The sequence below is a fragment of the Schistocerca americana genome, chromosome 5, assembly GCF_021461395.2.
Source record: "Schistocerca americana isolate TAMUIC-IGC-003095 chromosome 5, iqSchAmer2.1, whole genome shotgun sequence".
In the NCBI taxonomy this organism is placed as follows: domain Eukaryota; kingdom Metazoa; phylum Arthropoda; class Insecta; order Orthoptera; family Acrididae; genus Schistocerca; species Schistocerca americana.
The window spans coordinates 524,632,398-524,658,736 of record NC_060123.1 but is presented as its reverse complement, the minus strand read 5'-3'; the positions used below and the strand labels follow the sequence as shown (position 1 = coordinate 524,658,736).

Here is a 26,339-nt window from a genome sequence, read left to right as displayed (position 1 = left end):
AAATTTCAGGCGTATGTGAAGACTCTGAATAAACTCAACAACCATTTTCCGCTTCCTAGGTCAGACAAGAACCCGAAAGGAATCTTGTCCCACTACCGCCATGCACTATCACACACGTCCCTCAACCCAGGAAAACACTTTGCCAGATCTGGATTTACATCATTGCCTCATCCAATCTATAGACTAGCCCTGACGCACTAAATCCAGGGAACACTTTGCCAAATCAGAATGGACATCATTGCCTCATACCCCCTATAGACTAAACCTGATTTTCTCGGACTTCCATTTGTTTGCATGATTTAAGAGATCTCTACACGGGACAACGTTTAATGATGATGAGAGAGAAACGTATGCCGTGCTACGGTCCCAGGACAGCAGCTTCCACCAACAGGTAATACATCCTGTACACAGATCTGGCGTAAGACCACAGAACGTTATGGAGACCCTGCACAAAAGTAATACTTGTAAATCGAATTTTTATTGGTATCGTCTCCAAATTCTATCTCTTAAGAAAAAATATGACGTGAGAAAAAAATCTGTGGAACATTATTTACCAAACAACCCTTTTATTTGTCAATGGTGTTGCCTGTTGGTTTTTGCCTCCAGATATTCAGCCGTTTGTTTAATGATTTTTATGACGTTCCACCAGCTCGAGCGGATGGTACTGTGAAAGATTCGCCTTCTCTGCTGGTGGCAAAGAACACTAGACAAAGTCCAACAGCCAACACGTCAACAAGTGGCCACGAAGGCCTCAACTATTTTATATCAAAGTATTGATTTGCCTCCGTCAATACAGCAAAACTTTAGGTTAAAAGGGGGTTAGAAACCGCTCTCATCAGTTGAAGTTTCACTATCCCTAAAACAGGGAGAAAGAAAACGTATTAATGGAACATATCTGAACCACTCTCGTTTTGCTGATGAAACTGTACTGTTTGCCTCCAACGCATAAGAAAATGAGCGAATGTTATAACCTAATACAACAGTTTTGAAAACATTCTGTAAATAAGTTATATTCAAAACCTCTGTTTGGAGAAAATGTAGTGGCTGCTTCTCCTCAACGAGTTTATTGTTGTAACGATTTGTTTCGTCGGTGATTAGAATATTAAATAATCATATGTCATTGTGTCTGTATTGACATTCGTCCAAGCTTGCATAAAAATCAGGAATATTCTTCCTTGCAGCACTTATATAAGGGAATTTCAAAATCTAAGTTACACGTGATATGACAAATGCAACGAGAGTGTAAAATTGTCAGAAGAGAGCGCATGTTGTATGTTTCCTTCAGTCACCTTTTTGCTCCGGTACATATTCTACACTGTGTGATCAAAAGTATCTGGATACTCTCAAAGACATACGTTTTTCATATTAGGTGCATTGTGCTGCCACCCACTGCCAATCATTAGGCCAAGGCCGCACAGAGTAGATTACGCTGATGGTGAAGAAAGGACATCCACATTGATCACAGACGGCAAAGTCCAGGCAGTATTGATTCTTTATTGAATAGGTGGGATAAAGTTTTAAAGTTGTCGAAGGATGCAAATAGAAGGTGTTCTAAACCAGTTTGCGTCAAAATTTCACAGTAATCTGCGTGTACACACACCATCAGAGTAAAAAGTTTTGGTATTTTATGTGTTCGATGCTGGTGGCTGCTAATGATTGTTTTCAATGTTTTTCATGACACTCGTCGAATTGGATCGTGGCAGTAGATGAATAAAAGTGGAATTTAGAAGCCGGAAGCAATTAGAATATTCACGTTTCTTCTGATCGACATTTCCCCAAGCTGAGGTTGCTCTATAGACATTTACTGCGAGTCAGCACTGTATGACTCTCTGTCTGTAGCTGTGGAATTATTTGTTGAAAGCTGCTTTCAGTCTGTAAAACAGTACTAGTCTTTGTGAAAATATCGTAAAGGACACGCTCAAATTACAGGTACCTTATGAGTCATATATGACACGGTGTAAAGCTGAAATGATTTACATTGCAGGAAATTTAGGAGTGTATGTTTGGAAAATAGGCTTGTGTTCTGGTTAGCTGTACTGCGAGCGTTATCTGCTGATATCTCGACTGCCTGCTTGCTCGGGACCTACAAATTTCCTCCTCGGCTCTACTGGTGAATGTACGGAGTATTCTTGCAAGAGCTGCCGCCACCGTTATCGGAGCTAGGATGTGGTTCCACCTCGATGGAGTCCCAGCGCTTGTTGAAGAACGAGAACGAGCTCCATCAGACCGTACTTTCGGCAATCGGCATATCGCCCAGGGAGGATCAGCAAATTATCTGTAGGATCCCCTGACTTCACCCTGTGAAACTTCTTCATCGGGAGATACGTGAATACCAAGAATATTCTGCCCTATTGTCTCAGAGGAGGCACTGATTGCCAGAACTCTTGGAGGAAATACACACGTACTGAATACACCACACATTTATCATCGAACACGGAACGCCCAACTGTGTCGATATCGGCTCTGTGCTGAAAGTAAGTGGAGTTCGTATAGATTATAATATGGATCAGAACAGTAAGGGCCTCGAACATATGAAATGTTATTTTAGTCATTTATGTTGTCAATCTAATCATATCTGTCACTTAAGGCACTGCATTTTGAGCTCTCTTTATTGAACTGTGCTGAATACATTCATTCATAACAGTGCTTGGGCAGTTCAGTTGATAGAGTACTTGCCCACGAAAGGTAAAGGTCCCTAGTTCAAGTCTCGGTCCGGCACCCAGTTCCAATCTGCCAGGAAGATTCATATGAGCGCACACTCCGCTGCAGAGTGAAAATTTCGTTCTAGAGTCTGTCACTGGCTGTACCATAGGGCAGCCTCTGGTTGGCGGATGTTACCATAGGTCCTCGAGGTGGCTACAGTGAATAATCGGTGTGCGACTGGGACATCAGTATCGAGAGCTTATGAAGATTCCGCCTTGCGAAATCTATATTACTAAACGGCTAATCCGGGGCAAAACACACCTGAAGGTTGCCTGCGTTACGGCTTCCAGGGACAGCAAAAAATTAATTTTCAATATGCCATACAGCTATTGATCGAAATAAAAAATTTAAAATGTTGTCATAATCTATTCAACAGGAACTGTAACGATAAGTCCAGCATTACATCTGGTACCGGCGTAACTCACAGCGCGCAAAATACTCGAACTACACTCACTCAAGATTAGAGGATGAGAGCACTAAGCGATTTCCAGCAAACTCTACACATAATTTCAAACTCCATCCGAAATGATTTTTCGTTGAGGCCCCTCCCCCAATGATGAAAAGAAAAAATAAGTTTGTCACTTAGTAAATTTTCGCTGGTATTGAGGTAAAAATGTATTATCAGGCAAAATATCTGAATTCTTACTTACTTACTACTAACTCCGTTCACAACACATTTTGCAGACAGTATCCACATACACCACTGAATGTATCTGCAAAACTATAACATTGTACGACACACTGTTAGGAAGGTATGTCATTCTCTTCATGGGAGCTCGATTCTCTGTGATGGGTTTTACTGGTAAAGGATGACAGTGATTAATTCTTTAAAATGAATTCCTTAAATAGTACGACACCTCAGCACACGAGGAGCGTAGTATCAGTAGTACGAGTAGCAAAACCTAATTTGCGTCTCCTTTGTTTTGTGCGAAAGACTGTGTCTATAATGTTGGCCTCATTTTTTTATCAGCGGAACTTTACCTCCTCGTGGAGCATTGTCCGGGTTGGAGTTACTGAGACTCACACAGTTGCGCGGGTGTGTGAGCGCAGTTTTCCGCTTCTGTTTGCAGAGCCGCTGTCTGTGACAACGCTGGTGAGTGTGGCGGCGGGCCTGCTGCTGCTGCTGCTCGTCGTGCTGTTCGCCATCATCTTCACCGCCCGGCGCGAAAAGTGCTGTTTCGCCAGTGAGTAGCAGCTCGCTGCAACCCTGTACAGCTGTGCTCCATAACAGACACGGTGGTCCTGCAACAACCCCACCCACCACCTGCACACACACACACACACACACACACACACACACACACACACACTTAAAAGTACGCGCACACATGTATAGACATGAAAGTCCGTCTCATTCTCTTTTTCTTCTCTCCATTTAACAAGGAAGTGCAAATAACGCTGTCTCGCATTACTCACTTGAGAGCCACAACATTATGACAGTCTGCTTACTACGGTATTTGTCAGCCTATGGAGCCCTACACAGTAGCTATTCTGCATAGCATGCGTTTCATAAGTCTTTGGTGGTTTTTCTAAGGCATGCGGCATCAGACGTCTGCGCAAAGGTCGCACAGTTATCTTAAACTGAGAAGGTGGTTTGTGGAAACCGAACTGGTGACCTATGACGTCCCAGTGATAACACTGCTGTTCTCAGTAAAAGTGAAAAAGAATTACAGGATCACCTGAATGGAAAGAACACTGTAATGAGTGCATAATATGGACTAAGAGTAAATTGAAGAAAGACGAAGGTAATGAGAAGTAGCAGAATTGAGAAAAGCGAGAAAGAGTGGTGTTCACGAAGTAAACGAAGTTATGGGATCGTGGTACCTAGGCATCAAAATAAGCAAGCGGCCTTGCCGCAGTGGTGACACCGGTTCCCGTCATATCACCGAAGTTAAGCGCTGTCGGGCTAGGCTAGCAATTGGATGGGTGACCATCCGGTCTGGCGAGCGCTGTTGGCAAGCGATGTGAACTCACCCCTTGTGAGGCAAACTGAGGAGCTACTTGATTGAGAAGTAGCGGCTCCGGTCTCGGAAACTGACGTACGGCCGGGAGAGCGGTGTGCTGACCACATGCCTCCCCTTATCCGCATCCAGTGACGCCTGTGGGCTGAAGATGACACGGCGGCTAGTAGGTACGTTTGGGCCTTTATGGTCTGTGCGGGAAGAGTTTCGGCATCAAAATAACGCAACACGAACAGGGCAACCAGGACATAAAAACACATTAGCCCTGGCAAGAAGGGCATTCCTGGGCCAAAGAAGCCTACTGATATCAAATAATAGGCCTTAATTTCAGGAAGAAATTTCTGGGAATATACATCTGCAGCACATCATTATATTGCTATGAAAACCGGAAAAGAAGAGAGTAAAATCATTTCAGATGTAGTGCTACAGAAGAATGTTCAAATCAGGTGAACGGGCGAGATAAGGAATGAGGATGTTCTCCAGAGAATGGCATGGAATGGTACGTATGGAAAACACTGACAAGAACAAGGGACAGGATGGTAGGACGTCTGTTAACTCATCATAGGATGAGTTTCATGATATTAGAGGAAGCTGTATAGGGTGAAAACAGTGGAGGAAGACAGAGATTGGGGCAGATCCAGCAAATAATTGACGACATAGATTGCAAGTGGTATTCTGATACAAAAGATTGGCGCAGGAGAGGAATTCGTGGCGATCTGTATCAAACATATCAGAAGACTAAGACCCAAAAAATTAAATAAATAAATAAAATAGAATAGAAAGCGTCCCGTATGTCAACCTATCTGAATCAGATGAGGTGAATTTGAACAAGTCAACGTGATTTTATAATAATGCTGCGCAAGCCACTGGAGCAGGCTTGTAGCCTAGTGACGCAAATGTTTACCTACTGCTGGAAGGTGCTGTCGCCATAGCGGAAAACATTAAGCATAACGGCGTGTAGGTAGTCCGAAATAAAGTTCACGTATGCTGCAGCTTTCATAGTGCCTTTCATTACTACAACCGATCCCTTACGGCTAGGTCAAACGTTTCCATTGCCTCTGTCATGTGGTGCATGTTACGAGCAGCCGTTGACGACTGTAAAGAGAAACAAGACATCAGAGGACACGTTGCCATTGATCCACGTTCCGATTTCGATGGTCTCGTGCCCATTTCAATCGTAAACGGCGCCGTCTGCGGACCATCACTGGAACACGCTTGGATCGCCTGCAGCGGAGCCCCATGGTTAACAATCCAAGCTCCACCGTGTGTTCCGAAACACATCAGCCTGCGCCAGCATCATACTCACTCGTTAATATGCCACTTTACTTTAAAAAGAGGACAAAATTTCAACTCCCATGTGCTGTTGTGTTATCACCTACTAGGGCTTTAGCCGTCTCTCAACCCTTTTCGATGGATTGCTAGGTGATTGTTCCCTCCATCATTGTTTCTTTTTATAGCATATGTTTCTTTTGAACTGTTACAAAGTTTTTCCCCACATGTAACTTTACGCATACACATTTCATATTTTCAATATTTACTTGCATCTCTGTCGGAAGTCGGTTCACATGTTTATTCCTTACTATTTATTTAAGATCCTATCATGTGAGCGATTCCGCGCAAGTAACGAGATGAAACATTTGCCACAAAGTCAGAACGAGCATATGTTATCACTGTGGGGAAGGCCATTGCCACGTTCTTTAACAATGTATTTCTGGTTATGCGACTGCTTCACAAGTGGTTCATGAACCCAAGTTTCTGATGACATGACAAGGCTGTCACATACTCGATGATAACAGGCGTAGAAGCTGAACTCGACAATATAACTGCCTCTTCTTTTGTGTAGTAATGTGCGTAGTAATGTGCACTAGTAACATTTCATCTTTCTTATGTGAGCCACAGGCCAAACTTCTAATCCATGCTCTGAACCTTCATTCCCTCCTCTATCCTTTCCAATTGACGTGTCTGAAAGAATGATAAGTTAACTTGTTAGAGCAGGAGGTCGAGTGCTCGTGACTGACAAATAGTCGTGTTACATCTAGTTAGTTCTAAGAGTGTACTTAGCTAACGTATTTTTTAAACTCATTGGTGTTTAATAAACTGATAATTTCCAAAAACGAACTAATGTATTTGATCGTCAATGCACACACTTTATATTTCAATGTCATGAAGTAGTCACTTACTGAAGTAATGGCTGTTATAGTTAGCTTCCCAACGTGCAGCTACTCACAAAATTTAATAGCATTGAGTCCCTATTATCAATCTGCGCTTTGTAATGTTTATACCATAGATATTGTGTCTAGAGAATAAAGTGTCATCTAAGTTCTACTTTTTAATCTAGGTGAAATCAAAATATCTTAAATTAATACCTACATTAATGCACGAACATTTCATCTCTTTCAGGACAAGGAAACTTCAGGCCTTCCGATCTGGAGAGGTGAGTTTTTAAACAAACCCATCCTCAAGATAACGACAACATGTTTACATTAGCGAATGAAGTGTACCATACAGTTTTCATCCACTGTTTACGGTTAAGCAATGACGAAGATCGGTTGAAAAAAGGAGGGAAAATATCGGTTACGATGTATACTACGATATTAAAATAGAAAGGATTTAAAACTATGTGAGTGTGGAATAACATACAGCGCGAACACTAACTTAACTAACGAAATCTCATTGAAAAAATTTCGGAACATTTTGTATTTTGGCATAATAGACACTTATTCTCAGGTGGCTTGTTACGGGCTAATTGTGTCCCGTTTGGACAACAATAGATGGGATGTGGTCGTACTGAGACCAGATTGGTCATCAGAGGGTCACTCACTGAGTCCTTCTTCTGTAGACCTGTTAAGAGCCTAGTTTACGAGACTCAAATGGACCTGGATGCTGGGATTGCCGCAGCCACAGGATTACACCACCTGGGATTTTTTGGCATGCCCAGACCCTTGATAGTACGTGACTACGCATTCTGTCCTTGTAGTCAACGTGTTGAACAATACTTGTGAGGCAACAGTTTTTTGCATTTGCTACGAACTGTACTGACGCAACAAGTTGAACACATTGTGATATAAATTTACTTGTTTCGTATGAGGCTTCCTGCACTAATCTGTATTTTCCTTGATTGCATATTCCAGGCTTTTCACTGAAGGGGTTTTACATATGCAAATGTAACTAGGGTAACAAACCGAATAAATAATAGTTGCATTATTAATCTGTAACAATCCATTGGGGACCAAAGGTATCGTTATTCCAAAATGTTCTGAAAATAACCCAGAACAGACTTAGAAATTTCGTTGGTGGTGCTCCGGTTCACCATGTATAGCATTTTTATGTTTTCAAACAAAACGTACTACACCTATCAATAAAAACTTTCTAAGTTGATAGATATTTCTTGTGTTGAATTTTTAAGAAAATACGTTCAGTCGCTCTTATTTGGTGTTAGTGTTGTTAGCGCTTTCGGTCAGTAGATCTTCGTCAAGCAAAATATACGGCTGTGGCAACGTGGGCTTCGAGGTACATCCACGTTGTTCAATAAAGTTGCATGAAGACTGGATGTGATCAGTTACAAATATAGCTCGAACTATAGTGACTTATTACTGTGGCGGTTAACAAAAATCAGTAATAACGAAGATAAATACAAAAAGAAACAATTTCATCACAATAAAAGAGATCTTTTGAGGAGATATTTGACCAGAGCGCCTGTCCATGTTGACTGCAGCATCTCTCTACATAGTTCACCAGGGTTGCATGTGAGATAATGCTAACTGCGAAATATATGTTTGGAGCTGTTGTGATAGTGAACTGCTGATGAAATAACTACTAGTATAAATGCAAATAAATAATCAAATCGTTTCATGATAGTAAACATTTACAAGAGCTTATTTATTTCAGGAGACATACACACTGGAACACGTGGCTATATGGTTAGTTAAGCATGACTGAAGTGGGCTGGAGCGAACCGCAGATAGACTGATTTGATAAACGTGATAGTTTAAATCGTGAAACAGTTTGCTGTGGCTAAATTATTAGAGATAAATACTTTGGAAAAATTGTATTTTCTTCTGATTGACTGATTATCTCCAGTTATTTTTGATGACAACAATTACTAGTGCATTTCACAATGCAGTAATCGGTTTCGACCATGCAGTGTTCATCACATGACTAAACAGAACTTGCCGGAGACAGCGATGAAACGTTCTCATTACGCTGCCATTGCAACGGTCACGTTAGCTCCCCCTTTAGGGCATATTCTTTTTATCTCTGACTGCTAGTTGCTCGAATCCTGGAATTATGAAGTGCTTTTGCAGTTGTTCTCATAAGACAACAGGAGGAGTTACTCGTTTCCACTCAACTAAAACGAAATACAATACCGGCCATTAAAATTGCTACACCAAGAAGAAATGCAGATTATAAATGGGTATTCATTGGACAAATCTATTATACAAGAACTGACATGTGATTACATTTTCACGAAATTTAAGTGCATAGATCCTGAGAAATCAGTACCCAGAACAACCACCTCTAGCTGTAATAACGGCCTTGATCCGCTGGGCATTGAGTCAAACAGAACTTGGATGGCGTGTACAGGTACAGCTGCCCATGCAGCTTCAACACGATACTACAGAGTAGTGACTGGCGTATTGTGACTAGCCAGTTGCTCGGCCACCATTGACCAGACGCTTTCAATTGGTGAGAGATCTGAAGAATCTGCTGGCCATGGCAGCAGTCGAACATTTTCTGTATCCAGAAAGGCCCGTACAGGACCTGTAACATGCGGTCGTGCATTATCCTGCTGAAATGTTGGGTTTCGATGGGATCGAATGAAGGGTAGAGCCACGGGTCGTAACACATCTGAAATGTAAGGTCCACTGTTCAAAGTGCTGTCAATGCGAGCAAGAGGTGACAGAGACCTGTAACCAATGGCAGACCATACCATCACGCCAGGTGATACGCCAGTAAGGCGATGACGAATACACGCTCCCAATGTACGTTCACCGCGATGTCGCCAAACACGGATGCGACCATCATGATGCTGTAAACAGAACTTGGATTCATCCGAAAAAATGACGTTTTGCCATTCATGCACCCACGTTCGTCGTTTAGTACACCGTCTGTGATGCAGCGTCAATGGTAACCGCAGACATGATCTCCGAGCTGATAGTCCATGCTGCTGCAACCTTCGTCGAACTGTTCGTGCAGATGGTTGTTGTCTTGCAAACGTCGCGATCTGTTGATTCATGGATCGGGACGTGGCTGCACGATCCGTTACAGCCATGCTCATAAGATGCCTGTCATCTCGACTGCTAGTGATAGGAGCCCGTTGGGATCGAGCACGGCGTTCCGTATTACCCTCCTGAACCCACCGACTCCATATTCTGCTAACAGTCACTGGATCTCTACCAACGTGAGCAGCAATGTCGCGATACGATAAACCGCAATCGCGATAAGCTACAATCCGACCTTTATCAAAGTTGGAAACGTGATGGTACGCATTACACGAGGCATCACAACAACGTTCCACCAGGCAACGCCGGTCAACTGCTGTTTGTGTATGAGAAATCGGTTGGAAAATTTCCTCATGTCAGTGCGCTGTAGGTGTCGCCACCGGCGCCAACCTTGTGTGAATGCTCTGAAAAGCTAATCATTTGCATATCACAGCATCTTCTTCCTGTCGGATAGACATCGCGTCTGTAGCACATCATCTTCGTCGTGTAGCAATTTTAATGGTCAGTAGTGTAACTTACTATATTTTATGTTGTGTAAAGAAATGTAAAATTCGCTCCGAATATAATAATCCTGAAGACAAGTAAGTATGGCAAATACACTCCTGGAAATTGAAATAAGAACACCGTGAATTCATTGTCCCAGGAAGGGGAAACTTTATTGACACATTCCTGGGGTCAGATACATCACATGATCACACTGACAGAACCACAGGCACATAGACACAGGCAACAGAGCATGCACAATGTCGGCACTAGTACAGTGTATATCCACCTTGCGCAGCAATGCAGGCTGCTATTCTCCCATGGAGACGATCGTAGAGATGCTGGATGTAGTCCTGTGGAACGGCTTGCCATGCCATTTCCACCTGGCGCCTCAGTTGGACCAGCGTTCGTGCTGGACGTGCAGACCGCGTGAGACGACGCTTCATCCAGTCCCAAACATGCTCAATGGGGGACAGATCCGGAGATCTTGCTGGCCAGGGTAGTTGACTTACACCTTCTAGAGCACGTTGGGTGGCACGGGATACATGCGGACGTGCATTGTCCTGTTGGAACAGCAAGTTCCCTTGCCGGTCTAGGAATGGTAGAACGATGGGTTCGATGACGGTTTGGATGTACCGTGCACTATTCAGTTTCCCCTCGACGATCACCAGTGGTGTACGGCCAGTGTAGGAGATCGCTCCCCACACCATGATGCCGGGTGTTGGCCCTGTGTGCCTCGGTCGTATGCAGTCCTGATTGTGGCGCTCACCTGCACGGCGCCAAACACGCATACGACCATCATTGGCACCAAGGCAGAAGCGACTCTCATCGCTGAAGACGACACGTCTCCATTCGTCCCTCCATTCACGCCTGTCGCGACACCACTGGAGGCGGGCTGCACGATGTTGGGGCGTGAGCGGAAGACGGCCAAACGGTGTGCGGGACCGTAGCCCAGCTTCATGGAGACGGTTGCGAATGGTCCTCGCCGATACCCCAGGAGCAACAGTGTCCCTAATTTGCTGGGAAGTGGCGGTGCGGTCCCCTACGGCACTGCGTAGGATCCTACGGTCTTGGCGTGCATCCGTGCGCCGCTGCGGTCCGGTCCCAGGTCGACGGGCACGTGCACCTTCCGCCGACCACTGGCGACAACATCGATGTACTGTGGAGACCTCACGCCCCACGTGTTGAGCAATTCGGCGGTACGTCCACCCGGCCTCCCGCATGCCCACTATACGCCCTCGCTCAAAGTCCGTCAACTGCACATACGGTTCACGTCCACGCTGTCGCGGCATGCTACCAGTGTTAAAGACTGCGATGGAGCTCCGTATGCCACGGTAAACTGGCTGACACTGACGGCGGCGGTTCACAAATGCTGCGCAGCTAGCGCCATTCGACGGCCAACACCGCGGTTCCTGGTGTGTCCGCTGTGCCGTGAGTGTGATCATTGCTTGTACAGCCCTCTCGCAGTGTCCGGGGCAAGTATGGTGGGTCTGACACACCGGTGTCAATGTGTTCTTTTTTCCATTTCCAGGAGTGTACATTTTCTATTGCTACTTCCAAAAGACGTGGTAACATTCGTGGTATAGGATTCGTCGAAAGTGTGTAGCAATTTACGAGGTTCCTTACTGTGAGGGTAGATGCCAGGTTAAACGGTAATAACTCCCTCTGTAGGCGAACCGCCGGAGCAGGGGGCGCTTTATTCGGCAGCTTCGCGGAACGCCGGGGCGCCCGGTGCGCGCTGCTTTCGGCGTTTGCCACGGCGGTGTGGTTTCCACCTGCACGGCGCCCACGCCATTCCACGATACGCAGCGCGGCCTGCTGCCTCCACCCCGGGACGTCTGCGCTGGCATTCCACGTCGGCCACTCCAATAAACCGTTCTCTCCGTTCTCTCCCGTGCCTCGCTGCTTTCCTCATGCCTTCTGGATCTCCAAACAATTTCAACTGTCATTCGAGTCTCCCTGGTATCGACAAAGAGCACTCCCAGCAGTGTGGACACAAACCGTCCCTTCATCCGACAGTAGCCCTTTCCGGGCAGTGCTTGTTGTGATGGCGAGCACTTTCAAAATAATTGTTCTCATTATCTTTACAGGTGTAATACTCTGTACAGAAAACGTTTGAGTTACAGTAAGTTTCAATCAGCATTTATGCATAACAAGTGTTATCTTGGCATTAACATGAACGAGAAGCACGACAAATTATTTGTTCTTGCGAACAGAAAATACCTGCGATTAAGGTTATGAGCAACTTTGATTTGAAGAACAGTACTGAAGTAAGAGCAACTGGTAACAGTTACTTATTGTCAGGCACGAAAAATGTTACTAATTTCAGTGATAATATCCACGAAACAACATTTACTGTTACGTCTTGATTCTGAAAAGTCTCTGAATCGAAAACTTTGGTATTATCTACATGCCAAACTTGCATCGATTCCTTGCTCACACTAGTGCATCACCATTACGTGAAATTTCTATATCCGACTTTTTAACCTGATTTTGGTGTACCGTTCAGGATGAATCGTCAATTTCGATTTCGTTTCTCATTCGTGAGGTACTAGTTGGTCCTCATTAAATTTTTCTACGTTTCTTGTAGTTACTGATCGACAGACGATACGAATTGGCAAAGCTCGCTGATACTATTGCGAAGGAGGTAGTACGGTTTAATAGGACATCTGTCCTCACAGTAATGCATATAGCGAGGTTCTAAAAGTGGATCTAAGCACTATGGGACTTAACATCTGAGGTCATCAGTCCCCTAGACTTAGAACCACTTAAACCCAGCTAACCTAAGGACACCACACACATCCTTGCCGGAGGCAGGATTCGAACCTGCGACCGTAGCAGCAGCGCGGTTCCGGACTGAAGCGCCTAGAACCCCTCGGCCACACGGCCGGCCACATAGCGAGGTGCAGCCAAATTTTGACGAATCCTTAGCCATTAAATTTCGCACGTCTTCTGCAGCTCACACTGCGTGTCTTGAGGAATGTGTTATTCAGACGGATCTTCATATTTCATTACATATCGTGGAATCGTAACCCTCGCAATGATAAGAGAAGGGGTACTTTGTGCCAGCCTTTTCAATATATCGTAATCCAGTCTGCTACTTTTCCTTTTAAAATTTTGAAGCATATATTTAATGTTTTTAATGATTTCTCATTTCAGATTCCGTAACTGTTTCAAACTTTTCAGTAAAACTTGACCTAAACATTCAAGTCTTTGTACTCAATCTGACTTTTCGCAGCAAATATCATATGCATATTTTCAGGTCAACGGCACTTAATACAAATCTATATAATTTTAAAAAGTATTTCGTGATCGAAAATCAGCGGCAATTAACGAAAATAGTATTTGTTTAAATTTTTTGCCGTGGTTATGAAGTTCGCATCCATTTATTGCAGACATTACGGAAAATGTTTTGATGTTGCCCTAAAAGATACTTCCACCCTACTTATACATCACAACCTATTTAAGAAGTAAGTTGTTAGTTAAACACACATAACGAAATTTCTTATTGTGTTGGCGGAGGGCACAAAGTGCCCGCACATTCTCCCCTCATCCCTTGGTATTACAAGTCGTGGGAAATGCGTTGGTATAGCCAGCGTTAACGGAATGTTCCGTTTTCGTGCCGTGGAAAAGAGTAACTACGCGTATTTTCCATCGAAAACAATCTGAAATGCAATGTGCAGTATAGCAGTCGGTTTCGACGAGCGACCGGCCAACATCAGGGAGTAAAAGCATATCGTTCAAGGCAGTGGTCCTCAATTGCTGCCAGCGGACTGCATGCGGCTGGAGTAAAATACTCGTTCTGCCCGCAGGAATAAGCCGCATTTTATGATAAGATGCAGCTAGAAACTATTCCTCACACTGTCACTTGTCTGTTAGCACTGACAACTATACACAAAAGTCGATGCTCTCGGTCGTTAAATGATGGCTGTTGTCCAGTGCGTTGTTCTTTGTGAGAGGTAATACTGGAAACTTGGTATTCTCGACACTTGCGTGACACTGTGGATCTCCGGGTACTGAATTCCCTAACGATTTCAGAAATGTCGCATGCATCTAGGTTTAACTACCGCTCGGTTTAGGGCGCTATGTTACGGATTGCGCTGCCCATCCCGCTGGACGTTCGAGCCCTCCCTCGGGCATGAATGTGTGTGTGTTGTTCTTAGCATAAGTTACTTTAAATAGTGTGTAAGTCTAGAGACTGACGACGTCCGCAGTTTGGTCCCTTAGGAAATCACGAATTTGATCATTTGGTATCTATCGCATTCTGGTTCTCATGATCTCACTGGTGATATCCAAGCCACCGAACCACTGTGTCAGATGATGACGCTATATTGCTGTACACATTCACCAAATCTGCTTTGTTCCCATTGAAATACAAAGAGCCAGTTATTGCTTTACTATACATTTTATCAATATGTTGTACTGTTTCCTTTTGGTCTGCTAGCAGCGTGCCCTGTATCACAGGGATTTCAGTATGTACTAGGCTTGGAGATATGAAACTCTAAGCAAAAATGATCATGTGATTCTTCAACTTCTCCCGGCGTATTTCTTGCTAGAACAGTCAACGGGTGTACTGCCGGTCCATAGTGTCAAACGGGCACAATATTTCTGCGATCAGACAATTCGCCATCGTCAGGTGCGCTGACGAACTGAGCTCCTAAGGACGGGCGGCCGTCCTAAATCCCCTTCCCCCGCGAGGCGTTCTCTCCGAGGTCCGCGCCCGCGGCCGCGCGCCGGCGGTCGCTGAGAGGCTGACGTCGGCGTCTGTGGTGGCGTCGGTGTAACGGCCTAGTCCACCCTGGTCGCTCGTTCGTTTTCTTTGTTAAGCCTCTTTTTAATTAGTGCTGGTTGCTTGCTGAGGTTATAGCCGATATCTCTCTTGACGAGTCCATCCCTGGTACGAACTTCGATAGCCTCTCGAACGACGCTGTCCCAGTATGTAGATGTCTGTGCCAAGACCCTGGTATGTTGGTAGTCCATTTCGTGATTTTCTGACAAACAGTGCCCTGCGACTGCCAAACTTGTTGGGGTACATAAGTCGAGTGTGCCTCCTGGACGTCATGGTCAAAAGAAGAGCTGACGGCACCCTGGGCCATGGGGTACACAGGAAGAAAACGCACACCGACCTGTATTTGCATGCAAATAGCTGCCACGACCCTTCGCAGAGGAATGGGGTACTAAAAGCAATAGTGCACAGGGCGCGCACCATCTCGGACGGAGAGAGTCTGCCCCATGAGCTGGAACACCTCAACTGTATTTCGGAAAAACGGGTACCTCTACAGTACAGCGTGTGAGATGGACGAAGTCACGGAGGAAGAGATAGCCACCGCCTATACACCATTTACTGGCACACTATCGGTGAAAATAGGACGAATATTGAGAAAACACCGAGTAGGAACTGTCTTTTGCCCAATAAAACACGAGCATTATTGGGAAGTGTCAAGATCTCGGTTTGCGGAAGGATGGCGTATATCAGATTTCCTGTGAGTGTGGGAAGACTTACATTTAACAGACAGTGCGCACCATCGAAGATCGTTGCCCAGAACATCAGAGACACACTCGACTTATATACCCCAACAAGTCGGCAGTCGCACAGCACTGTTTGTCCGAAAATCACGAAATGGGCTACCAACATACCAGGGTCTTGGCACAGGGACAGAGTCGTTAGAGAGGCTATCGAAATTCGTACTGGGGACGGACTCATCATCAGAGACTGTGGCTATAGCCTTAACAAGGGAAGGGAACCAGCACTGAGTCTAATTAAAAAGAGGCTCAGCAAAGAGAACGAACGAGTGACCAGGGCCGACGAGGCAGTTACACTGACGCCACTACAGACGCCGACGCCAGACTCTCGGCGACCGCCGACATGCGGCTGCGGGCGCGGACCGCGGAGAGAACGCTTGGCAGGGGAAGGGGATTTAGGACGGCCGTCCGCGCTCAAACCTCTTGGCATCACGCTAGACAAGCGGCAAACGTGGCGCCAACACAGCGAAGAAGTGAGGAGGAAGGCGCTAGGTAGACTGTGTATGCTCTACCCAGTCATCAACCCCACATCGGCGCTACCAGCTGAATTAGGTCTCATGCTATACAAAGACACCATTAGCCCACTGATCGACCACGCAGCGGTGGTGTGGGGCAATGCAGCTGAGACCAACATCCCGCCGCCTGCAAGTAGTCCAAAACAGGGCCATCAGGACAGTGCTTGATCTCCCACGGGATTTTAACACCGTGGAACTCCATGCCCTCGCGGGAGTACTAATTGTCAAACAGCGGTTCCAACACGCTGAGGAAGAATTTTACAAGGTCGACGAGTCACGCAACCCCTTGGCCGTCGACCTCACTGGCGCGCCACGCTGTGCTGGCCAGACCTCCTTCGTGCGCAAGAATAGCGCCACAAAGGAAAGTGTTTCCATCAAACCAAGTCCCAGTGCAGGACTATACTAAACCATCAACAGTCTTACGCTAACATGAGCACAACGACTTCCGGAAGAAACAGCGACATGGCCGCTATACACTTCCACACCAGTGTTGGCGCAGAACCTGCGTGACACACAACAAGGCATGCACGCCCGCCCTCAGGAGCTCAGTTCGTCAGCGCACCTTGGTTGGTTGGTTGTTTTGGGGAAGGAGACCAGACAGCGTGGTCATCGGTCTCATCGGATTAGGGAAGGATGGCGAAGGAAGTCGGCTGTGCCCTTTCAGAGGAACCATCCCGGCATTTGCCTGGAGTGATTTAGGGAAATCACGGAAAACCTAAATCAGGATGGCCGGACGCGGGATTGAACCGTCGTCCTCCCGAATGCGAGTCCAGTGTCTAACCACTGCGCCACCTCGCTCGGTGTCAGCGCACCTGACGATGGCGACATGTCTGATCGCCGAAACATTGTGCACGCTGGACACTATGGACCGGCAGTACACCCGTGGACTGTTCGGACAAAAATGATCATCATCATAACTTTGAAACCTGATAGATGCTCGTGGTAAATAGGTAGCTCACTGAAACAGTGATTTGAACAGAAAAGCAAATAACCCTCTGACAGGAGCATTACAAACTGTTTCAGTGAGAAGAGTGACGCAGAAAGCGGCGGCGGTGGAGTCGGCGGCGGCCGCAAGTCGGCGACCAACAACAGCAGCGACTACAACTCGGCGACGCGGCCGCCGCCCACCATCACGGGCGGCTCCTCGCCCGACGCCATGAAGGTGAGGTTGGCCGCCATGGTGCTGCAGCCGCCCACGCGCGTCTAACGACCCGGCGCGGCCAGGGGGGGCGGCACCGCCACCAACACCGCCGGCACCCGCACTGCATGAGCCCGCACCAGCACCACCAGCACCAGCACCAGCAACACAGTGCACCGAAGCACTCTGCTCTCTGTAGTCCGCGTCGGCTGCACCGGACGCGAGTGTTTGCGACGTTGCCAGATTTCCGCTCACCTAGAACTGGCAGCAGTGCGACAGCAGCGGCTTGCTTCGGCCCACTCGCCGCTTGAGGCGTACCTCCTGGATGCACATTTGATAACTCATTGCCGCTAGCTTTAATAGGATGTGTGGGGAACGGGGCAGTGGCGAGTAGCCAATTACGTGAGCTTAAACTGTGGCAGACAATAATGCAGACTACTCTGTTTGCAGATAGCTGGGTGGTACATGAGACATGTGTGTTGCATTAACTCACATTCAGGAATCAAAACCAAATCAGAAATATTCTGCTTTGTGCAAGAAATGTCTCGCGCTTGAGTCTTTGCTAATTTGAAGACTGAAAAGAGTCCTTTCTTCATAAATATACGCTTTTTGAATTTTTCAAATGGGCTTCAATTTCATGAATTACCCAACTGACTTGTGAGTTCCAGTGATCGCAGTGAAAAGTGATACGATATCAGTCAAAGATTACATGGAATTGATACTTTCACTAAAACTAAAAGGACTAAAGAATTAATATTTTCTTAATTTGTCTTTCAGTGTGTACTTAACCCTAAAATGCAAAGTTCTTCATCACAATTTTCATTAGTAGCTAATCTTTTTATCGTGATAGACAGTCTTGTATAGTGCTTTTGTTCTATTTCAAATTTTCTTTAAATATAGCTCCCTTACTTTGTAATTCTAGAGGATTCTGTTCAGATTTAGACACCATTTCACTCTACTTCACCCTGTGTCTTCAACTTTCAACCATTATGAAGTCAGGAATTCCTCAGCTGCTAGCCTCCAGATTTTCTGTCTGGTTTCTGACGACAATACATCCGTATTTCCAACTTTGGCTCATAACACATTATTCTGTTCTTCCCTGTGTCGTGCCATAGCTAAAATGTTTTCCGTTTCATAATGATAACGAAGTTAATTTCGTGAGTTTTCTGAAAGACTGTGAGGTCAGATGCTTTTGATTCACTATTTTATTGAGAGCCTGCAAAGCCTATAGTTGTAGTTTCTTTAATATTTTTTTGCAATGTAGCAGCAATACCTCTTGTGGATTTTTACTTTGAGTAACACAGCTATAAACATAATCACAGACCAATACGAAAGGAGTATAGATTTACCAATCAGCACAGTGCAAACAATTTTGAAAACGCTTTCTGAAACAGCAAATCAGTGTAGTCCAGTTATAAAAGAAAACCCAAAAGGGAAAATTTAAATATTGCGCTGAGAGATTTCATTGTGTTACATATAGTAACAGATGTAGTACACCTCACTAATTAATCTGCAACTTCAACAGTACGTTTCAGACAAGGTTTTGATATCTTCAAGTGAGGAGACCAGTATGTTATGGCTTAGTTATTCCTAATTTCAAGACAAAAATAACTGTCATGGTAAACTTACCTGGAATCAAAACTTCAGTGAATCGTGAAATTGGGTATATACTTAATTTCTACTGTCTTTGGAACAATTTAGATATTTTAGTTCAACAATATCACATATCTTACTTGTGTAGATGCACTGCTTCACTAAACTGCACATGAATCACACGAGCACTGCACTATGTTGCACAATAAATTATAAATATATGTACTTGACCAGCTGTACAGTCCAATTTCAAATGTAACATATATTTTACGAATTATTATGTCTACAAGGGAAGTCTTTCAATTCTTTTCCTGAAAATAACTGACCCACGCTGAAATATGTCAATAATAGTTTCATGTGTTTGGCAAGTCTGGAAACGACAATGGTACCAGCATTATTTCCACTACAAAATATTTTGGGTGCATCAGTTAACGACTACAAAGCTTCGGACAACTGTTTCTAGACTCCGCTACACACCACTTTGACAACTGCTCCTGAAACCATCAGCTCATTGAAACTTGAAGTCTTCTATCAATTGCATATACTTAAGTTACTATGTGAGTTAGTTGCCTAGAAACAGTTTCTAAGATCTTACTGATTGGGATTAAGTATTTGCTTTCAAGTATACTCGCATTAGCAACGCTTTTAATGGATCTTAATGAATGGCTACAGTAGTGTCTCTTTCAGCAAAACATAATTCCGCAAGTTTCGGTTTTCTGTCGAAGTGGGTCAGTTACTTTCAGGATGTGATCTAATCATATATTCTTGTGCGGTTACCACAGAACACAAAACCAAGGTATCATTTGTTATCTCTTGAATACATTATATCTTTAGTACCATTAACTTAATTATTGTGTGCTCTGGTGTCGGTTCTAGTTAATATGACACTTGTATCTATCTCGGGCTTACTAATGGGATGTATGTTTTCTCCTTTCTCTATCCACAGCACCTGCACTCACATTTCAACATTACAACGTGATCACGTAATCGCTGTGTGGACAATGAGAGCGATGCGAGTGTGATTCGTGGAAAATGTAATATATATATAAGTGTTTTTTTGTATATGAAGTGTGAGACCAAAGAAACCTCTGTAAAGCTCTATATGTGATTTAATTTTTCCTGACTTACAGCGTCGGTTCAGTGGAAACTACTCCAGAGGAACATTCAGGAAGGAGAGGGAAAAGAAAGATAATCTTTATGCTGATCTTCAGGTACCTACAATTAGCAACAATGGCTCTACAATGATGGTTTCGAAAGAAAAGACGACTAAATTTCACAATGAACCACAACCTGGTGCATTCTATTCGTCATTTAAAAGTGGCGAACCCCCAATAACAAAAAATTATTTTCAGCCCAGTATTTTCGAAAGAGCAGAATTATAAGTTTTTTACCGGTATCATGATGTGTGTATTGTTAGTTTCTTTTCAGTGTTTCCAGCCGTATATGCGGCTGTATTTTAAGTTGATTTGCTTTTTACGATTCCGTCATTGACATGGAGAACGTCAGAATCTCATTAAGTAAAAGATACTACGTGGCCAACCAGTATATTGTAAGAAGTAAATATCATTAACTTTGTGGGTAAACGTAAGGCCGAAATTATTACTATATTTTTAACTGAAATTATACTTACACTTCTACTTCAAAAGAGCCGTAATGAATGAGTGTAATGAGAAATGCCCAGAACTAGAATCTTATGGTTGTATGAAGGGGATCACAAACAAATGCCTCAGAAAACTTTGTAATTTATTTCCTCCAAATAAGTTGTAAAAAATTGTTACGTTCCTTAGCGTAACGAATTGGCCAAGATTCTTCAACATTTCGGAGTGGAAATTTATTTAGAATATGACTTCCAATCACAACCTGCTGTTACACATATTATTTGACATCTACAGTTGCCTCTACAAAGTGACACTTTGTGTAGGAAATAATGAGCACATAATTCCTCACGAACGTTTTTCAAATGTATGTGAAACTAGCAGATAGTCAAGGAATGTAGGATTGTAACAGCATTCACATGTGCGACCATATTCTTAAATAAGATCTGACATGGACAGTGAATGTTCTAAGCTAAGAAACAGTACTGAACAACTTTTCGAATTGGTGATGTTTGTCGTTTGATATATAAATTGTTTCTCAAATGTGAGCTGTTTTATAAACATTTTTGTAGTTAATTGGAAATGTAAATTGATGTTAAGCGACGAATATGTGCATGAAGTACAACAGATATTGTAATTTAATTACAGAGGCACTGTCTTGTGTTGCAAATAATTTACAGACAGCAGCTGAAAGTTGTTAGCAATTATCTGCACTTCCTTTATTTAATGTATGGCACATCTTAGTTTTTTATTGTTGAAGAGAAGGAGTAAAACTACCAAATTTTACTGTTAATTCAAACCTGGATGTGTATCATACTTCAAGCTGTATCTCAATTGTTGGTGTTATGAATATTTTAAGTGTGTTGTTAGGCTGTATGTATTGTTGATGTATGTACGTTTGCATGTCTGTATGTATGTAAATAAAGTTATGGCAGTGTTTTACAATATTTTATGCTTTTATTTAGTTTTTGGCTTGTAACTGAGAGAAGCATGATCTTCTTCACAGTTACTGATAATCGAGCTATACAACAGTTACACGTGAAACAAACACAATGTGAAAGGGACCTATATCAAAGTTATAAGATTTCACCGCCAACAATAAATATGATCAGCAGCAAGAACAGAAAAAGATATGGTTAAAAATGTAATATAAATATGTGTCATTAATGACTCTCACAGCGGAATTCTGCGTCCCGCTAACGCTGGAGTTTCCATTTTCTTCACATATGGACATATCAGTAGTTTGGATATGTCATATTTGTTCTTGCGTAAGTAGTCATTCCTTCGAATAAGAAGTTGAGTCTAGGTTTGTCTGCGAACACACGCTTTATGCCATAGTTCGCGACAGCAGATAAACGCAGTAGACTTTTGTTGAAGACCCACACATAGAACTAGAACATTATTTTGAAGACGGAAGAGAAACAGAGGAATTTCTAGACACCCCTGCGGCTATTAGGAATGAGACAACTCAGCAATAATGAAGAGGAATGTTGCTGGTGGCAAAGACGGCAGCTGCAGGAAATGAAAAGAGATAAATTTATTTCTCAATGTAAAGAAACACGGAAATTCCGTAAAAGTAGGTCATCTAGTTGTACAAAACATTGAAACAGACTCATAAACTAACTCTGAAGATCAAAGTTCCCTGTATATCTCTGCATGGTGTTCCATTTACCTTCGTTACCCTAAATAACTATTAGTCCAGAAACCAAAAATGTATCAAGCAAATGTTGTTTAGGTACAAGGAGGACATTAATTAGCTTGAGTGCCTTTCTTGTAACTTGACTATGAAGATACGCCTACAATCAGGTGTTTTTTAAATAGCAGCCTACATGTTTTTATTCAGTAATCCACTTCCTTTTAAGAACTGTTCGAAAAACTATTACAGTGTACCATTCAAGTGGAAAGGTTGTTATTACAAACGTAACACAAAATATATCTTGAGTCTCCTGTACTAATGCACAGTTCTAGGTGGCCAGAGTAACCTAATTCGCCCACTTGCTGGAGTTGACAGTAAACAATTAAAAACAAAAATCACACTGGTCATTCAATCAACCTTACACTAGTATCCGTACTGTGTGGTAGTACAGTTGAATCTGAGTCCAGAAAATGATGAGACATAGCAGACTTTGAAGTCAAGGTAACCACAGGCTGGATATATCATTCTGGAAAGATAAGACCGCTTTAGTTCTAAGATCTTTACTTATAGGGACGCCCGATTTTTCAGCTGCATCATCAGGTGCAATAATGTCAAGACATGTACAGACCGAAAAATCAGAACTGGAAGACCCAGGGCCCAGCGTCCATAACCAGAAAATTTTCACTAAGTAGCGAACGTCAAAAATAAAATTATATAGAACGTTCCCGTGATACCGTGAGTGACAGTATCTGGTGAGCTAGAGGTGTCCCCATATGCCGAAATGGTTATTAAAGCAATGACCGTGTCAGCGCGCCGACACACTGTCTTGTTAGTACATAATCACATGCGCGTACATGTTGCTGGCATGTAGGCAACTGTTAGCTGCTAATATTTTGCACAGTCTGGAGATGATCATACGGGGTGCGTGCTTTGATCACCATTTCTACATATGGGTACTCTGCTTATTCACCAGACACTATGTCCGCCCCGATAGCTGAATGGTCAGCGTGACGGACTGCCGTCCTAAGGGGCCCGGGTTCGATTCCCGGCTGGGTCGGGGATTTTCTCCGCTCAGTCACTGGGTGTTGTCTTCATCCCCATCCAGCGCGCAGGTCGCCCAATGTGGCGTCGAATGTAATAAGACCTGCACCTAGGCGGCCGTACCTGCCCTGTAAGGGGCCTCCCGGCCAATGACGCCAAATGCTCATTTCCATTCACCAGACACTATTACGCATGTTATCACGGGAGTGTACCGTGAGATTTCAAATCTGACGTCCGCTACATAACGAAAATATGCTGATTATGATTTCTGGGTCATCCCAGACTCTTTTTCCGATCTCAACCTGACCTGAGTTCATTGCACCTGACGGTACAGCCAAAATGATGTGAAACCGGTCTTGCCTATAAAACAATGTCTTATAACGGTCAGAGGTACTGACTAAACAATGTTATATAAAGACCTTGGTATTGATTTCCTGGGCAAAATCCTCGGCAAAGTGCATTATGAAATGTGAGCATTTCTCACTTATCCATTTCGAAATCAACGTCTCCCTTACGGCTTTTCACCAATACTGGTATATGTGACGGCATTACGTAAATTTGCCTTCCTGCCTTTCCATGTACATTCAACCGAATGGCAGATTCCACTGAGAATGATACAGATGGCCGGCCGGAGTGGCCGAGCGGTTCTAGGTGCTACAGTCTGGAACCGCGCGACCGCTACGGTCGCAGGTTCGAATCCTGCGTCGGGCATGGATGTGTGTGATGTCCTTAGATTAGTTAGGTTTAAGTAGTTCTGCGTTCTAGGTGACTGATGACCTCAGAAGTTAAGTCCCATAGTGCTCAGAGCCATTTGAACCATTAGATACAGCTGGATACTCGACACGTCATTAGGCCCTTAAGGTGTACGATTTCCGCATATTCCCAAGTCTCAATGCATGATGATGAGACTGAAATTTGACCATTAAGTTAAAGAAGTTCGATACTTGTCCTCGAATATGTTAAGGTATAAACATGTAGCCAGCAGTTGATATGTGCACAATATTTATTGCACAGGACCACATTACAACGCAAATCGTCATTTTGCAGGGTGCAGGCCATTCCCGTAAATGTGTATCATGTGATACATGCGCCATGGAGTCTACTTAACGCAGGATAAACTCAACAATGCTCCATGAATATGGACCCTCCAATTCACCCCGTATAAGATCGTGCAATGATAAATAGTCCCTAATATTCGATTGCTGTTGAAGTGAGTTGTGGACAGTTATAAGTTACACAGTGAAACATGTGCCTTGGTCGCTGTTAATACTGTTATAATGATATCCCGGCCAATCAATGCCATACGATCAATTCATTTCAGTTAGCACCCTAATGTCAATACAGTGATGTAATCAATTAAATAATTTTAAAACAGTTATGTAAAAATTATATGTTTACTCTTGTCCTGCTAACCATGGAGTGTGTTCCTCAATTAACTAGTATTTTTAACATAGTCACTACTGTGAAAACCCGTATCCTGTTGGTCATGACCGGCTCTTCGTTAAGTACGTATTCAGAATTTTGTTTTTAATTTACGAGTTACTTAATACAACACACACAAAGGGAACTTAATGCTTGAACAGATTATCGCAGTTGCTTTCCCTGTAATAAAGAAATTGTATGTATTAAAAAAGTCACTCTGTGTGCAGACTCCAAATGTTCCCGCTGCTTACAGAGAATCAAGTCTTGTTACCCCACCTCACGCTTACTAGCGTCGCAATTCACAGACACATGATATGATTCACTTTCGGTTTGGGATGTCTGCAGATCGACTCTACGCACATCGGATGATACGTTAAAACAGTAAAAACCGGAAAAGAACACTGCATTTGGAGACGAAACTTGTAAGTCTGTGGTCTGTGGACTACTGTAGTGTTGATTTCCCTCATCACGATGTAAATTAGCATGTGTGTGTCCTGTTATTTCAATGTCCTTCCAGCAACGCTGACTATAAACTGCACTTTCTCATTGTGCAGAGAAAGTACTACACTTTCGATCTGAGGCTTTGAGTGCATTCGGAAGGCCAACTAGTGTCACGATAGTGCACAACAACTGCTACAGTTACGAACAGATACTGTAAAAGAACTTTGTTTCTTCGAATATGAGGAATAAATTTTCCCAATGGATTCTGGTTCTTATGTTACAGAGGGAGCCTGTGTTTCGAGGGGTGTGGCGACGGGTTGCCATGTTTGATGTGCCGCCAATGGGGTAGTTGGAGATCCGATTCCCTTAATGTTTTGTGGAAGACGGAATACGGTGAACGATGTACCTGACTAATTTAATATGGAGGTGGCGCAACTACGAGTGTACAAATGTAAAACAGAACTTTGTGAAAATGATCTGTCTGTGTGAAATAAAATGTAATTCTACAAAACACGATATCGGGACGTTTCTTGCAGCTAATTATACTGCTATAGGAACTAATGATGAATCTTCCTTAAAGTATAATACATTCGGAAAACGTGTTATACATCATCGTGCGAACAGAATTTCGTGCTGTACAACAGTGAAGTGGTAATTTAAAACAACTGATTTTTACAGTTATCTGGTAATCGAAAACCAACAAATCACTCTTATTATAATCTAATAGAAACAAAAATCACTATGTTAGAAAAAGTACAATCACAGCTGTATCTTGAGAATGTCTTCATTGCCTCACATGACTAGTTACCGCCATTATAAGCCCCCCCCCCCCCCTTCGCAGTGCCAAGAGAATATTAGATATCCTTGGCCCGTTACTAGTAAACGTGGCTAGCTTTCCTCAGTAGTCTGTACTCGGCACCGCGTTTTCTCCAAAGACAACACGGTGTCGAGTAGAAACTCCCGTGGAAAGCTAGCCCACGTGTATGGGTACAACACGGTGTCGAGTGTAGACTTCTGAGGAAAGCTAGCCATGTTACTAGTAACGTGTACTCCACAATAAATGCGC

The 26,339-nt window shown here is 43.6% G+C and overlaps 1 protein-coding gene across 1 annotated transcript in view; it reads left to right on the top strand.

The window, feature by feature from the left end:
* Positions 1-25,667, top strand: part of LOC124616483 (irregular chiasm C-roughest protein) — a 337,995-nt gene extending 312,328 nt beyond the window's left edge. The window contains exons 11-14 of the mRNA XM_047144794.1: positions 3,774-3,887; positions 7,065-7,098; positions 17,431-17,569; positions 25,557-25,667. Of these exons, the coding sequence (XP_047000750.1) occupies positions 3,774-3,887; positions 7,065-7,098; positions 17,431-17,569; positions 25,557-25,622 (353 nt within the window). The 3' untranslated portion in view covers positions 25,623-25,667. The remainder of the gene's footprint in view (positions 1-3,773; positions 3,888-7,064; positions 7,099-17,430; positions 17,570-25,556) is intronic.
* Positions 25,668-26,339: the final 672 nt, after the last annotated feature.